The 15,743-nt window shown below is 39.3% G+C and overlaps 1 protein-coding gene across 1 annotated transcript in view; it reads left to right on the forward strand.

The window, feature by feature from the left end:
* Positions 1-10,798, forward strand: part of LOC107293743 (myosin light polypeptide 6) — a 14,698-nt gene extending 3,900 nt beyond the window's left edge. Inside the window, exons 2-7 of the mRNA XM_015822910.1 lie at positions 1,002-1,029; positions 3,773-3,916; positions 6,217-6,390; positions 8,704-8,781; positions 9,743-9,785; positions 10,719-10,798. Of these exons, the coding sequence (XP_015678396.1) occupies positions 1,002-1,029; positions 3,773-3,916; positions 6,217-6,390; positions 8,704-8,781; positions 9,743-9,771 (453 nt within the window). The 3' untranslated portion in view covers positions 9,772-9,785; positions 10,719-10,798. The remainder of the gene's footprint in view (positions 1-1,001; positions 1,030-3,772; positions 3,917-6,216; positions 6,391-8,703; positions 8,782-9,742; positions 9,786-10,718) is intronic.
* The last annotated feature ends 4,945 nt before the right edge of the window (positions 10,799-15,743 follow it).

The raw sequence follows: 15,743 nt of genomic DNA on the forward strand, positions 1-15,743 counted from the left end.
GGAGATTATCAAACTCAGGGCCTCTTCAACCCCAACAGTATCGTGGCAGGGCTGTATTGTTCATTGGCCTCCAAACCAATCAAATGTTTCAGGTAAAATTTTCCACTAGATATATTGTTATAATTGCAAATGGGTAATAGTAGGAATGCAAATGCACAATAATAATGTGTCCACTAATACACACGGCACGGCTAAACATTCAAAGCCTATCATACCTTGGTTAATTAGGCCACCAGTATGGTGCTTTGAGACTTTTTCTTTTGGATCAATTTATTGGTGGGAATGAAAACACAAGGAGGGGAAGAGTGACTTGGCCTGGCTCAGGAATTCTGGGAGTTGAAGTCCACAAGTCATAAAAGAGCCAAGGTTGCCTACCCCTGTTTGACTAGACCAAAATGGCTCTCAAAATGTGCTTACAGCTAAGGAGTAAGACTATAAACAGATACATAAAAATAATAAACTTGGAGGATTATGCTATTTAACACATAACATATGACATCATACAGTACTTTTTCAGTAAAATATTGACATGCCCTATTTTTTTTAAAAAAAATCCTCAATACTTGTCACTTGGTGTCTTCAGAGCTAAGAATTTAAATTAAAAAAAAAGCTTGCTCTGATGAGCAGAGTTTATTTATTTTAAAGAGGCAGCAAATGAAATATATCCTCTGAGCCTTAAAAAATTGTTTTCCTCCCATGCAATTACTGGTCAGTTCAGAATAAATCAGCCAGGATGAAATATTGAAATTTCTTTCTCACATGCACTTTCTATCACAAGTTCCCCATTAAAGGTTAATTTGAATATTGGACTCTGGAACCTCAATAATTACCTAAAGAACAATATCAGTTCTAAAGCTTGTTTTTAAAACAATGCACTTCACTAACAATGGGGTTGATTAACTTAAAAACATCGTGGCAAATTTGGGAAAAAAAATTGTACTATAAGGATTTCTGCTTGTTCTGATAAATGACATAATTTCCTATTTCTTTATTCTTTCTAGATTGAATTCACCAAAGAGCAGTTGGAAGGTGAGTTAATTCCATATCACTGGCCACCAAGAGACCTGGATTTATCTTACCATATATTTATGCATAAACAAACATAAACACAAGCAAATGTGCAAGCAAGCATTAGTGTAATTCAACAGACAACTTTTATTTGTTTCTCCATTGTAACAAAATGACCACTTAGACTTGATTCCTAAGATTATAAGCAGATGTTAAGAGAAATGATGTCAGGAAGAGTAAGCTAGTATCTGTATCAAATAACTGATTTATCCCATCTCTATCCTTGAACGTACTTCCACCATTATATCAGATATAACCAGATCCATGCAGATCTGAATTCTGTTGCAAACGTCAGTTATAATTCAGGAGAGACTGAATTCATGTTTTATTCCTGTTGGATCCGGTGCGACCAGATGTAATGGAATGTGTAAATGACCTTGGGGAAAGAGAGGAAAAGATGCTGTCTAGTAAGAATCAGACGAGAGTCAGGAGCCTCAGTGGCTTAATGATCAGAGAGAGAGAGAGAAAAAAAACTTAGGAAGCACCTGCAGTTAAAAGGGGCAGCAGGAAGTCTGTACAGTATTTTCAGACTTGCAAGATATTAACGTAGTCTTACAATAAAGTAAGACCACTTTATTATAACTATATAAGTATTATAACTTACTTTATAAGTAAGATATACTTTTCAGTCCTACAAGAAAGACCAGACTAAAAACCAAGGCCACGTAGATCAGTATTACTTTTATTGTAACAGAGTCTCCTTGCAAGTCTTCCTGCATTCATCGTTCTTCCCCCTCCCTCTTTATCTTTGTGTGAAGAAAAAAAGAGAATTAAACAATCAAGAACCCTTCTTGCAATAAATACCTCAGGCTTTAGGGTACTGTAAGACTACAGGTAGTCCTCCAAAATTTCCGTTGCTAAAGCAAGACATTTGTTAAGTGAATTTTGACCCATTTTTACAACCTTTCTTGTTAAATGAATCACTGCAGCTGTGGAGTTAGTAACATGGTTATTAAGTGAACCTGACTTTGCTTGTCAGAAGGTCGCCAAAGGTGATCACATGACCCCGGGACACTGCAACCGTCATAAATATGAGTCAGTTGCCAAACATCTGAATTTTGTTCATGTGACTGTGGGGATGTGCAACGGTTTCTAAGTTTGAAAAACGGTCATCAGTCACTTTTTTTCAGTGTCGTCGTAGCTTTGAACAGTCACTAATTAAACTGTTGTAAGTCAAGGACTACCTATACGACTCCCTTTGAATTTCCTTCTCGTCTCGCCTGAATATGAGAGCACTTTCAAATGACAGTATGTCTTTACTAAGGAATCTGACATGCTTGGCGGGCTCATCGACACATTTTTCAAGCTGTGCCACTTGAGGAGCAAATTCTCACGATGCTGTGAACCTTGACACAATGGTCTGCCAACAGCAATAAATCCTCATGATGCCACCTTTGTCACATCTCCAGCCTACCATGAAGCCAGCCTAAATTCAACTTTAGCTGGTTGAGTTTTAAAGCAATGTCTTCCTCCTTACTGTATGAATGTCGCATGGCCCCTCACTGATGACACATCGGTAATGATCCCATCAGAGGCTGAGACCTGCCCAGCTCCTCTTGCCCGCCGGCCCCATCCCACCCGTCAGTTGCTGGGTTCTGCCTTCATAGCTGTTTGGTTTCTATTACTGGAGAGACCTAATGATCTCGCTCCCACAGCTGCGTTTCTCCATGGAGAAATGCCCTGGAGAAGCATTATGCTGGCTCTTAAGAGCCATAGGCTTAGTGCTCTTTTGCAAGAATTTTTAAACATGTGTCACTTAGACAATCTGTCACCATGGCCCAAGCCTGCCCATCCCTGTCCTCAACACACGTTCTGGATGGGGAGACTTTGCTGCTTTTCCCACTGGCAGATGACCCTGAGTGGGACAGCAAACGTATCTCACATTAAAACTGCAAAGGACAGAAACAGTCACCAGTCTTGCTACAGAACCAGAAGAAATATGTTGTTGGGATAAGGCAAACAATGTCACACACTTTTTGGCCCATTTGGAGAGGGAAGGGATCCTCATTAACATAGCTAGGAGGAAAAGCCCTAGAAGGAATTTTAATAATTCCCAGAACTGAAATTTTGCTATAATTAGCTCAATTATTAGAGAGAGGGTTAGGTATAAAATCTGAGCTTGGATCTGCACCTGAGGAGCAATGTCTGAGTGCTCTAACAGTGTGAAATGGAAAGGATCAATTCCCCAATAACAAAATCCCAGAAACAAGACAATGATGCCCCTTTGAAAGATCATTGAGATGCTTTACATCTTCATCTCTCTAGATCAGAGGTCCCCAACCTTTTGGGCACCAGGGACCGGTTCCGTGGAGAAAGATTTTTTCACGGCCCAGAAAGTGTGTGGTTTTCTGTGCTGCCTGTATCCCACACATGGGGCTTTGCTTGTTTGTTGCGGACCGGTTGCTGGCATGCCGCAGCCGGTACCGGTCCATGGACCAGGGGTTGGGGACCCCTGCTCTAGATGTATCCCAAACAGAGCTTGCTATTAGAGAGGAAGCCTCCTCCTAATTGACTATGACTGACAGAAACTGGGCAGGCAGGTGTTGCAGACGGCAGTGTCCAGTTTTTTAGGATTACATATAAATCCTCTAGTTGACACTGGCAGAAAGACAAGCTTGACACTTTATCTCCATCAAACTCCTGGCCCCCTGCAGCTCTCCACATCACCAAAGAACTGTATCAAAGTTTGATCTGATCTCTCTAGATTACAAGGAGGCCTTTGGGCTCTTTGATCGGGTCGGCGATGGCAAAATCCAGTTGAGCCAGTGTGGAGATGTGATGAGGGCACTGGGCCAGAATCCTACTAATGCTGAAATCCGGAAAGTCCTGGGACATCCAAAGCCTGATGGTAAGTCATCTCTGGTTTACCATGTGCAGGGAAAATTATAATACAGCATGACCACAGGATGGCAGCAGATTCCAGATTTAAGGGATCATATTAGAACATTCAGCCTTCATTTATTTATTTATTTATTTTATTTATAATCCCATTTATACCCCGCCCTTCTCCCGAGGGACAGAACAGCTCTGTTGTAGTTAGGAATATAAAGCTGGAAAATGTGGGTTATGTAGTTCCACTGTTGAGGGAAAACTCTGTCTTCTTCTTCTGTCTTAATTATAATCTGATCTGCAGAAATCAACAAGCCATGATTTCTGATGCACAGGAATAAATATCTTAACCTATAAACTCTGTTACAATTATTAGAAGCATGCAGCCATTCTTCTTGAACATGCTAGGAACCTGCAACACCATTTATGAGTAAAGAAATAACTTTAGTATAATTTATATTTGCAAGAATATGTTAAAAAATTGAATCGACACTTAGTTGAATGAAACATAATGGCCAACAGTATAATACATATACAGTATAATGCTAAACATAAGTAGTAGTCTATGTATCACAGTAGCTGAGTTCAAGAATTATGCTAAACCCAAATTAAACTTAGCAAAATGTGTGAACTCAGGCAATGTGATTAAGAGGAGGGGTTTAAAAATATAAATGTATATACTCTTCCCTATACTGAACACATAACTTAAATTAAGTGCATAATATAATCTAAGCACACACAAATATAGTGTATCAAAGAAAAATATAGCATATCAAAGATAACGTTTTTCTAATTTAATTTGCATTTAAAATTTACATTTTTCAAACAATTTGGATTTCAAGAGTTCAGACTAAAAAATTATAGCAGTAAAAAGTGATAAGCCAGTCTGGCATAGAACTTAAAACAGGGACGCTGTGAGTTTTGGTGTACCTTAGGCATAAAGCCAGTTTAGGTGATCTTGGGCCATCCCTCTTTCTTAGCCTTTGAGAGGCAAGCAGGGGAAAATCATTTCCGAAATTTTGCCAATAAAACTATAGGGACTCCTCCTGGCAGATGCCAGGAATCAACACTAACTCAAAGGCAGACACACACAAAATTGCAAGACTAGCAGTTGTGCAGGACATGTACACAGCCTGGAAAGTTGTTGTTTCTTTATTGTATTATGCTTTCAGCATATTTTTAATTGTATTCTACTATTCAAGCCGGGAGAGTCCAACCAGCACAATCCAAGAAAATGAATACAGAATAACAGAGTTGGAAGGGTGCCTTGAGATCTTCTAGTCTAACCCCCTGCTCGAGTAGGAGAGCTATAACTATATATACCCTACATACATACCCAGTACATACGTACATAAATGAGAGAGAGTCTATACCCTAAACCAATACACCCTATACACTATAAAAAGAGGTATCCATAGGACAGAAACAAGTCCCTTTCCCCAACAGCTCAGTATATGTCAGTTTCTATATTCATCTATATTATTTATATTCGCTTTTCTCTTAGGATAGTGAATGATCCCAGCCGCAGCTCTGCAACTCACCGGCTTCAAAGAGGAAAGTTATTTGGGGCGGGCAGGGGCGCTCATATTGCATCTGCGGACACGCCTGTTCCAGTGATGGCTGGCCTCTAAGGAGATGCCGTGTGTCATGACTGGAGCACCCCCGCACATTATCATCTTTCCTCCTTCGAATCCGGGTTACTTACGTAGCTCTACAGTACAGAGATAACATAATAACAGAATTGGAAGGGACTTTGGAGGTCTTCTAGTCCAACTCCCTGCTCAAGTGGGAAACCTTGTACCATTTCAGACAAATGGTTGTCCAATCTCTTCTTAAAAACTTCCAGTGTTGGAGCATCCATAACTTCTGGAGGCAAGAAGTTCCACTGATTAATTGTTCTCACTGTCAGGAAATTTCTCCTTAGTTTCACTAACATTTTCCCATTTTCACTTGCAGCTAAGAACACAAATCTCTCCCCAGAATGTGTTCTCAGATATACTTAGATATACTCACTTAGATTCCCAAGAACGGATTCTGGTTATAAGCCACAGTTATCAAGGCTGAGCAATTCATCACCTGGGGCTATATATTGCCAATCCTTTTTTTCTGACCGTTCAACACATCTAATTTAATTGTTTTTAAAGGACATGCAAGTCCCTCAGCAATTTTTTTTCTTTAGTTTTAATTCCTTAGTGAAGGAGTTCTACCTATGTGTCACAGAAATAGCTTTTTGAGATTCAAGGATGGAGAGTTGGGTGGGAAATGAATGCTTCTTCTCCTTTTGCATCTTCTCTTTCCCCACCTTCTGATCGCCCCCAGAGCTGAAATCTAAACGGGTGGAGTTTGAAGAGTTCCTGCCAATGCTGCAGACAGTTGCCAAGAACAAAGATCAAGGCACCTATGAAGATTATGTGGAAGGGCTCAGAGTCTTTGATAAAGAGGGGAACGGCACCGTAATGGGGGCAGAATTGCGCCATGTCCTTTCCACTCTGGGTAAGTATAGTTCCTACCACCACTACCATGAAAAGGCACTAAAAAGCATTACCAGGGGAAATTGCCGCAGAACTTCCAAACAAGCAAATTCATGGGTTTGTCAAAAACAGATCATGCCAGACAAATCTTACTGCATTCTTTGACCAAGTGACAAAATTAGTGGATCAGAGGAATGCTGTGGATATAATTTACTTGGACTTCAGTAAGGCATTTGATAAAGTAGATCACAACCTACTATTTGACAAGACAGAAAAATGTGGGGTAGACAGCATCATTACCAGATGGATCCGTAGCTGGCTAACTGGCCGTACTCAGCGTGTGGTCCTCAATGGAACCGCATCTACATGGAGGGAAGTGTGTGGGGGATGCCCCAGGGCTCTGTTCTGGGCCCAATGCTCTTCAACATCTTCATCAACAATTTGGATGAGGGGATAGATGGGGAACTCATCAAATTTGCAGATGACACTAAGCTGGCAGGAATAGCCAACACTCCAGAAGACAGGTTTAAGATACAGAAGGATCTGGACAGACTTGAACACTGGGCACTATCTAACAAAATGAAATTCAATGGAGAAAAAAGCAAGGTTCTACATTTAGGCAAGAAAAACTAAATGTACAGGTATAGTATAGGGGGTACCTTTCTCAATAGTAGTAACTGTGAGAGGGACCTCGGAGTCCTAGTGTCCACTTAAATATGAGCCAGCAGTGTGCTGCAGCTGCCAAAAAAGCCAACACAGTGCTAGGCTGCATTAACAGAGGGATAGAATCAAGATCACATGAAGTGATTATTATCTCTGGAATGACCTACCCCCCGACCTACGTACAGTTGCGGACCTGCGCCTTTTTTGCCGAGCCCTGAAGGCCCATCTATTCCGTGCGGCCGGCCTGGCATAGTTTGGATTGTGTTTCAGTGGGGGGTTTTGTATGGGTGTGTTTTTAGAACAGGCCTATTATTCAATTCGATTTTAAAACAGAAACTATTTATTTATTCGTGGTTTTTAGTATCGCCTGTTCAGCACCCTGAGTCCCGCAAGGGAGATAGGGCGGTATATAAATTTAATTAATAATAATAATAATAATAATAATAATAATAATAATAATAATAATAATAAAGTGTTAATACCACTTTACACTGCCTTGGTAAGGCCACACTTGGAATACTGCATCGAGTTTTGGTCAACGCGATGTAAAAAAGATGTTGAGACTCTAGAAAGAGTACAGAGAAGAGCAACAAAGATGATTGGGGACTGGAGGCTAAAACATATAAGAAACGGCTGCTGGAATTGGGTATGCCTAGTTTAATGAAGAGAAGGACGAGGGGGGACATGCTAGCAGTGTTCCAATATCTCAGGGGCTGCCACAAAGAAGAGGGAGTCAAGCTATTCTCCAAAGCGCCTGAAGGCAGGACAAGAAGCAACGGGTGGAAACTAACCAAAGAGAGAAGCAACCTAGAACTAAGGAGAAACTTCCTGACAGTTAGAACAATTAACCAGTGGAACAACCTGCCTCCAGAAGTGGCGAATGCTCCAACACTGGAAGTTTTTAAGAAGAGACTGGACAGCCATTTGTCCGAAATGGTATAGGGTTTCCTGCCTGAGCAGGGGGTTGGACTAGATGACCTCCAAGGTCCCTTTCAACTTTATCATCATCATCATCATCATCATCATCATCATCATCATCATTATTATTATTATTATTATTATTATTATTATTATTATCTTAAGCTATAGCTACAACCTCAATTTGCCTCCTTGGGAAAGGCACTAATCAATAAACATCAGTGTTCTCCTGATCTACTTTTAACATTGGTTGTAATTCAACAAATTATTTGGATGGTTTTCTATCCCTTTCATGTTAATTTTAGCTCTGTTGTAATGTCTGGTGAATTATCCTTTCTCCATTGATGGGGGTTCTTCTAATTTGATTTACTTTATAAAATATCAGGTGAAATTTGTGTTTTAGTTGTAAAGTGGCATTTTAGTTGTAAAGGTCTTTTTTAAAAAGCAAAACATTGGCTTGCCTACATTTAGAAATATTGACCCAATGTGATCCCCACAGGCTTTTAGCTGGGGTGAGCAAAGCCCTTTATGTTGTGTGTTTTTGTTGTTACCTGGTTTTGCCAACCTTTTGCTTTTTTCATATGTTTTTATTGTATTTTTTCAAATTTCTTTTCACTTAGAAAAACTTTTTACTTTTTTTTTTACTTTTACTTCCACTAAGAGTTACTAGGAATTGGGCGGAGGGAGGGTATACAAATGTAATGAATATACTGATGAAAGATAAACCATCTTCCTTTTTTATTATTTTTTTCAGGTGAGAAAATGACAGAAGAAGAAGTAGATTCTCTATTAGCAGGGCATGAAGATGCTAATGGTTGCATTAATTATGAAGGTAAGATGTTATGCCTGTTATCAGTTGAGTTGTTATGCAAGATATTTGGTTCATGTTGACCCTACAAAAACATCAGAATGTCCACATCTGGCAGGCAAATAAGCCCCCCAAAATAGTGAATGTTGGAAGATTCTTATTTTCACAGAACATTGTATAAATAGGAGACCCCCTATGGATTTTTGTGTGTAAAGCATTAAAAGTGAACATGATATATGTTTTGAGGATTAGATTAGCTAGATTTGAGAAAGAGGAGAATCATGATGCAACTTTAGAGAAAGAGGGCAATTTATAATTGTACTTATAACTATTGTGAAGAAAATTAGAAGCCACTTTGTAGACTTTTTCATTCTATTATATTTTTCTTTTATAGTACTTCTACTTTTTTCGTTTACTTTTTTCTTTCTTGGGATTTTAGGTTTCTATTTGATTGCTTTTTCTTTTTTCTTGATTACCCTTCATTAGTTTGTACTAGTTTTTTACTTGGTTTTTAAAACTTCCAATAAAATTTTATATAAAACATTGCATAAGTATGGAATACTAATATTGTGCTGATATGGGATCTGTGTATCCATCAGTGCTGATGTAGATGTCAGAATTACCTAAAGATTAGCAACGGCACTTCAGTTATTCCTGTTATTTATTAAAAATTAAACCAGGGCCAGATATATTTTTTTTAAAAGCCATTCAAAAGAATGTTATCAGATGTAATGTCTGCTCTTCCAATGAGGTTTGCATTTTATCACAATGTATATAGGCTAGTTGTTGTATGAAAGTAAATTAAAATGATCTGTGGTAATAGTTTGCAGCCAACTTCTATCTGTCATCAGCCTGAGGCAACTACAAGAGCAGGGATGGCTGCTGCCTCAGGTGAAATCATTTTATGTGAAAATAAGTCCTGGGACAAAAATTAACCACATAGGATGATTTTAATCTCTTAATTTCTCTCCTTTCTCTCTCACAGCATTTGTCAAACATATCATGGCAAGCTGAGCTGGGGTCTATGAGTAAGTGCAGTATTTCCAAGCATCATTCTCCCCCCCCCATTCCTAAATAAGATTCTTCTTCACAGCTTTTTCACAGGCAATCCTTCATCTCGCCTTCACATATCCCAGAGCGTTTTATTGCCACTGCAGGCTATGTTATCCAAACTGTACACACACAGTTAGGCAAAACTTGCCAGGACACTGCTTTCTACCACATTCCTGAACTTTACAACAAAATATGAGTTATTGGATCCAACAATTCTTACCAAATGTGTGAAGTTCACTATTAAAAGCAGTTATTAGAGTGCTTGGTGATTAAAAACCAAAGACTGCCATATTGATCCATGACAGAGTAAAATATTGGCACAGTAAAGGTAGTCCTTACGACCACAATTTAGCCCAAACTTTCTGTTGTTAAATGAGATATTTGTTAACTACGTTTTGTCCCACTTTACGATCTTTCTTGCCACGGTTGTTAAATGTATCACTGCAATTGTTAAGTTAGTAAAAAGGTTGTTAAGTGAATCTGGCTTCTCCATTGACTTTGCTTGTCAGAAGTTGCAAAAGGTGATCACATGACCCCGGGACACAGCAACGGTCATAAATATGAGCCAGTTGCCAAGCATCTGAATTTTGATCATGTGATCATGGGGATGCTTCAATAGTTGTTTGAAAAACTGTTATAAGTCACTTTTTTCAGTGCCATTGTAAATTTGAACGTTCACTAAACTGTTGTAAGTTGAGGCCTGTAATATATAGTATATACATATAGTATAATAGAAAGAATGTAGTACCAATAGAAAGTTGATTATAAAGTTGATCGAAAATAAAATTGAGGAATTTCACCAGTTTGTCATTATTTTTCTGAAGAGACATTTGTGCCTTCTTTTAGTAATTTTTGCCAAACTTTGATACTTATGGACATGAGAGACAAATATTTCCTTTTCTTCACAGGGCTGCTCAAGATGCTGTCTTCAGGTATATCTCCTCAGCCTACAGTCCTCAATGGAGTCAGTTTCCCCTTTTTTCTACCTTTGTAAACACACAGTCTGCAACCCAGCAATTTTTCCCTTCGTAGACTGTAAAGATATCTTTATAAACACTGAATTGGTGAAACTTCAGTACATCAGTCAGTGATCATCTATGGAAATAGAAGGGGGCAGCAGCAGCAGCAAAAATTTCACAATTTTTGTGTGAATAAATCCATATTCTTAAATCATCTGACTCTACAAACTACCCATTTTTCTAAACAATAAAGTGTTTGATTTTCAGATGTTCTGATTTCTTGATTTGTCATTACTTTCCAAGCACTGAGGTATGACAAGGAGAGCCTGCTTAATGTCCAAGATGTACACAATCATTTTGAAAAGGATGGGGCAGGTGGCAATATCTGTCTAAGAATTTTCTTGCATATCTGAGCCAGTGTTGTAGAACAAAATAAAGTAACCACAGATTATTTAAATAGCTAGGTTATGTTAAAACCCAAACCCATCGGGACAAAAAGTTACTAAGGCAGAACTTCTTAATCATATTTTGCACTTTCTATTAGCTATGGGGAATTTAGGTGTCTGCTCAAACCCAAAAGAGGTACTTGGAAGTTCAAGTTCAATTTTGACCTCCAGATCTCCAGGCACAGAGAGGAGGGATAGAGTGTCCCTAAAATCTATATCATCCATATCATCTCTTCCCCCTGTTGTAAACAGTGTTAGAGAATCAGTAAGAGGTGTTTATATATCTATATATGTCTGAAGGGAACAAGCTTTCCCCCACTCTCGCTACCCCTCCTTTTCCCAAATTGCTTTTATCTGGAAAAAGCAGCCAGTGATTTTCTGATTTGTCTTTGTAAACCTAAGACAGTGATGGCGAACCTTTTAGAGACCGAGTGCCCAAACTGCAACCCAAAACCCACTTATGCATCGTTGGGTGCCGGATGGGTGTGGCCCATTGGCTGGGTATGGCCAATTGGGTGGGTGTGGCCCATTGGGTGGGCGTGGCTGTGGTGGTAACGGCAGACTGGGTGGGACTAAAAAGTTCAATCTATCAATTCCAACTTTGCAAGATCTTTTTCCCCCCCCCCACGAGAAGTTGAAATTGACTGATTGAACCTTTTTTTTTTTGCACACGGCAGCGGAGGCCTAAAGCGAAAAGGTTTTATAAAACCCAGCTGAAGGCCTAGGACTGGAGCGATGGCGTGCGTGCCCACAGAAAGGGCTCTGTGTGCCGCCTCTGGCACCCGTGCCATAGGTTCGCCACCACTGACCTAAGATGTTACTTGGCATTCAGAATTCCAGGGAATAAAGGTTAATTATTATGTACACAATAGCTATATTTAATTGCCTATTCTATGGCTACTAGGTTATAAAAATCACTAGATGACGTCAGTAATTAAACTTTCTTATGGCTGCCTGTAGTTTTGCAATGCAGATCTGGTAGTCCTAACCTCAAAATCCATCTTCGAAGTCTGTGTGTATAAAGATAGTTTTCTGTATTCAACATATGAAGTGTGTTACAATGTGTCACTTACGATTAAAGAGACTCAGAAAAAAGGCCTTAAAGCAAGCATTCAGAAATTATGTAAACCAAGAGTGCAGAAGCATTCCTTAAGTCCTGGGAAAGGAGATACAGGTAGAATCATTTAGCAACCATTCAGAGTTACGGTGTATCACCCCAAGATACTTACAACCCAGTTCTAAAGTTTTGATGACCATCCCAACACATGACCATATTTCAGGGGTTTGGCAACCAGTTTTTATTTATTTATGTCTTTTAGCTTTGTACATTTTTTATTTTTATGATTGTAAACTGCCCGGAGTTACCCTGCAGTAAGATGGGAGGCCAATAAATGTTATAAATAAATAAATGGCCATTTGCAATGCCCCGCAGTCACGTGAATGGATTTTATTACATTTTTGCCCCAAACCAGCATTTACTTACCAGCAGTTTTCAGCAAAACCACTCCATAATGAACAAATGGTTTGCTTAATGACTGTGGCGTTCACTCAATCACAGTACAGATCACTTTATGAGCATCACGAAAAAGGTCATATAATTGGGTCAGTCACATGGATGACCTGCTTTATGACAGTCACAATGTATGACCATAATGGGCATGCTCAATTACAGTTATATGTTGAGGACTATCTGTACTAAGTATGGGCTGAAGCTTGCCTGACTCCCAGGGGTAGAAGAGGCAGGACAGGACAAACACGATCAGATTTACAACCTTCTGTTATAGCCAATTTCAAAAAGCATAGTTCTGATCTTCCTGTGGAGTGTGTTTCCTGATGTGGTCTACTTCAAAAGGCTGATATAAATATTCCAAAATCAAAATTGGCTAAAGCTGAATGGTCCATTGCATGTCAGCTAAAGGAGTGTGAAAGCAGGAGAAGGAGATAGCACCGAGGGGGATCTTTGAACTTATTTGAACTTGTCCTCTTTGTGTACATAATGGTTTCTGAATACTTACAGTACATATATGGTAGTACTGTTGAATCTATATGGTTTCATGTTGTTCACAAGTAATCAACAAAACCATAACAAAAGGACTGTGGTAGATATAAAGAAATTAAAACAAACAGCTAATCAGGTTTATAACAGTACATGGATAAATTATAGTGCTAATGATAAATCATAACAAAGCCAAATAAAATAACATCAACAATCAAATCAGTGTAAATAATTCAAAGTAAAAAAACATGATGATAATAAATAGTTTGGTCAAATGCTTTCTGGAAAAAAATCTGTTTTCAATAGCTTTTGGAACATTAGGGCAAATTTTAATTCTAAAAGAAGTTATTCTACAAGGTAGAAGCAGTAACTGAGAAACAGCATCTTCTAGACTCCATTTCCAATACAGCAGTACACTCAACACAAAAGCTAATAATTCGATAAGGGCAACAAAGTGAAAATTATAGCCACCAAATAACAAAAAACCCTCCATAATTTCGATTATCACTTCACATATTGACAGGTTAGACAGAAGCCAACAGTCAGGCAAACCATTCATGACAGCCTCCCCACTTTATAAGGTCATTTATACCCTTTATTTTCTTCCAATCTTTCAATAAATAATCTGGAGAGAGTAGCCCCCTCGGTGATCCATACTCACTTTAGAATCAGATGAAGATCTTCCCACCATCTGTCTCATCAGAAGGGTCACCCCAATGCAACTTTTACATTCTGATCTCATAACCCCGTGGTGGTGAACCTATGGCATGTGTGCCACAGGTGGCATGCAGAGCCCTCTCTGTGGGCACTCGCGCCATCGCCCCAGTCCTAGGCCTTCAGCTGGGTTTTATAAAATCTTTTCGCTTTAGGCCTCCGCCACCATTTGCAAAAAAAAAAAAGTTCAATCAATCAATTTCAACTCGCAGGAAAAAAAAAGATCTCGCAAAGTTGGAATTGATTGATTGAACTTTTTAGTCCCACCCAGTCTGCAGTTACCACTGAAGCCACACCCACCAAATTGGCCACGCCCACCCAATTGGTCTCAAACACACACACCCAATGGGCCACGCCTACCTGGCACCCGATGATACATAAGTGGGTTTTGGGTTGCAGTTTGGGCACTCGATCTCTAAAAGGTTCGCCATCACTGTAACCCCTCAATTTCTACTGTACAGTAGTTCTGTTGTATTTAGTAATTCTACTGACTATAGGGACTAAGATCACCAGTAAATTCCAATTGAGTGTGCCACTGATCCAGGATCTCACACTCCAGACCTTCACTGCCTGCCATCGTGTGATGGAATATAGTAGGCTGGATTCCTAGGATGGAGGGTGTGCATACCATAGGAGTAAGAGATAACTCAGTCCAGATATTTTGTGTGAGAGAAAGAGGATAAAGACAACCCTTCCATAGTAGTTCTCAGAGTATATGGTAGCTGCAGACAATAGAGTGCTTAGTCTGGCAATATTCTGTCTACAGGTGTGGAAACAATAAAGAACTCAACTTGGAAGAATCATCAAGTGTCATTCTTGGTTTTTGGGCCTGCCACACAGGCTGATTCATAATACCCTTAACAACAGGTAACCCATAAGGTAGCAGCAAGCAGTAGGTCTCCTAGCCTAGCCAGTCAAACCAGATAAAGGGACACCAAAAGCCTCCATCTCTAATCTTCCATCAACTTCTACAACCTTTCTGTAGTTGCTCTTAAACCTCTCCGATAGTGCCAGACCCTGGTCTCTCTTAATCCAAAACTGCCTCAGTCTATCAGATCCTATATTCTCTATCCCAGACCACAGAGATCAGTAGGTGTATTTTTTTCCAAAATTGGTAGGTAGACCAGTCACCTTTTGTACGCCATCAGAATGAGGGGGTGGAGAATCAGTACGCTAGCAAAATGCTGTTGCTATGGTGGCATTTAGCAATTGCTCCTAAAATACAGTTCCCAGCATCCCTGTCTATTGTTAGATCAGCTTGAAAGGGCCAGGTCTACCATTCAAGAAGTAAGGTGCACTATGTTTTAAGAAAAGAAATGGAATTGAGGCAAAGAGCATTGACTGCCTTTAATTGCAGGTTCTGTTTATATATTTTTTTATAGGTCCAGATCTTATCCATCCATCTGACCCTTGTTAGACATATTAAATTATAAATTAAATTATAAACCTGGTGATTTTCAAACAAAACTATGTAAGAACAGAAAAAGAGAAAATGCTACATTCTGCAACCAGTAATTAATTGTCTGGAGTTTTGCGACTAAGATACAGTACCTTTAAAATAAGTCTCAAAAAGCATTTTGAAATGATGCTTTGGAACGATTCACTGAATCATAAATTGGCTCGCCGCATTTTATCTCAGTGTATTCTTCAACCTCAGCCGAGAAATGCATGGTTCAGCTAGTGGTACGACACCAGAAAATGGGATTGATTGACTAAATCACGATTCTTCACCGTGTTGTGCAAAAGCAGCTGATGATTTAATTTGAGTAAACTCAGCAATATGAGTCAACCCCCCCCCCCCCGCCTTGTTTTAAAACA

Source organism: Protobothrops mucrosquamatus, unplaced genomic scaffold (genome assembly GCF_001527695.2).
Source record: "Protobothrops mucrosquamatus isolate PMUCROS unplaced genomic scaffold, P.Mucros_1.0 scaffold1725, whole genome shotgun sequence".
Taxonomy (NCBI): domain Eukaryota; kingdom Metazoa; phylum Chordata; class Lepidosauria; order Squamata; family Viperidae; genus Protobothrops; species Protobothrops mucrosquamatus.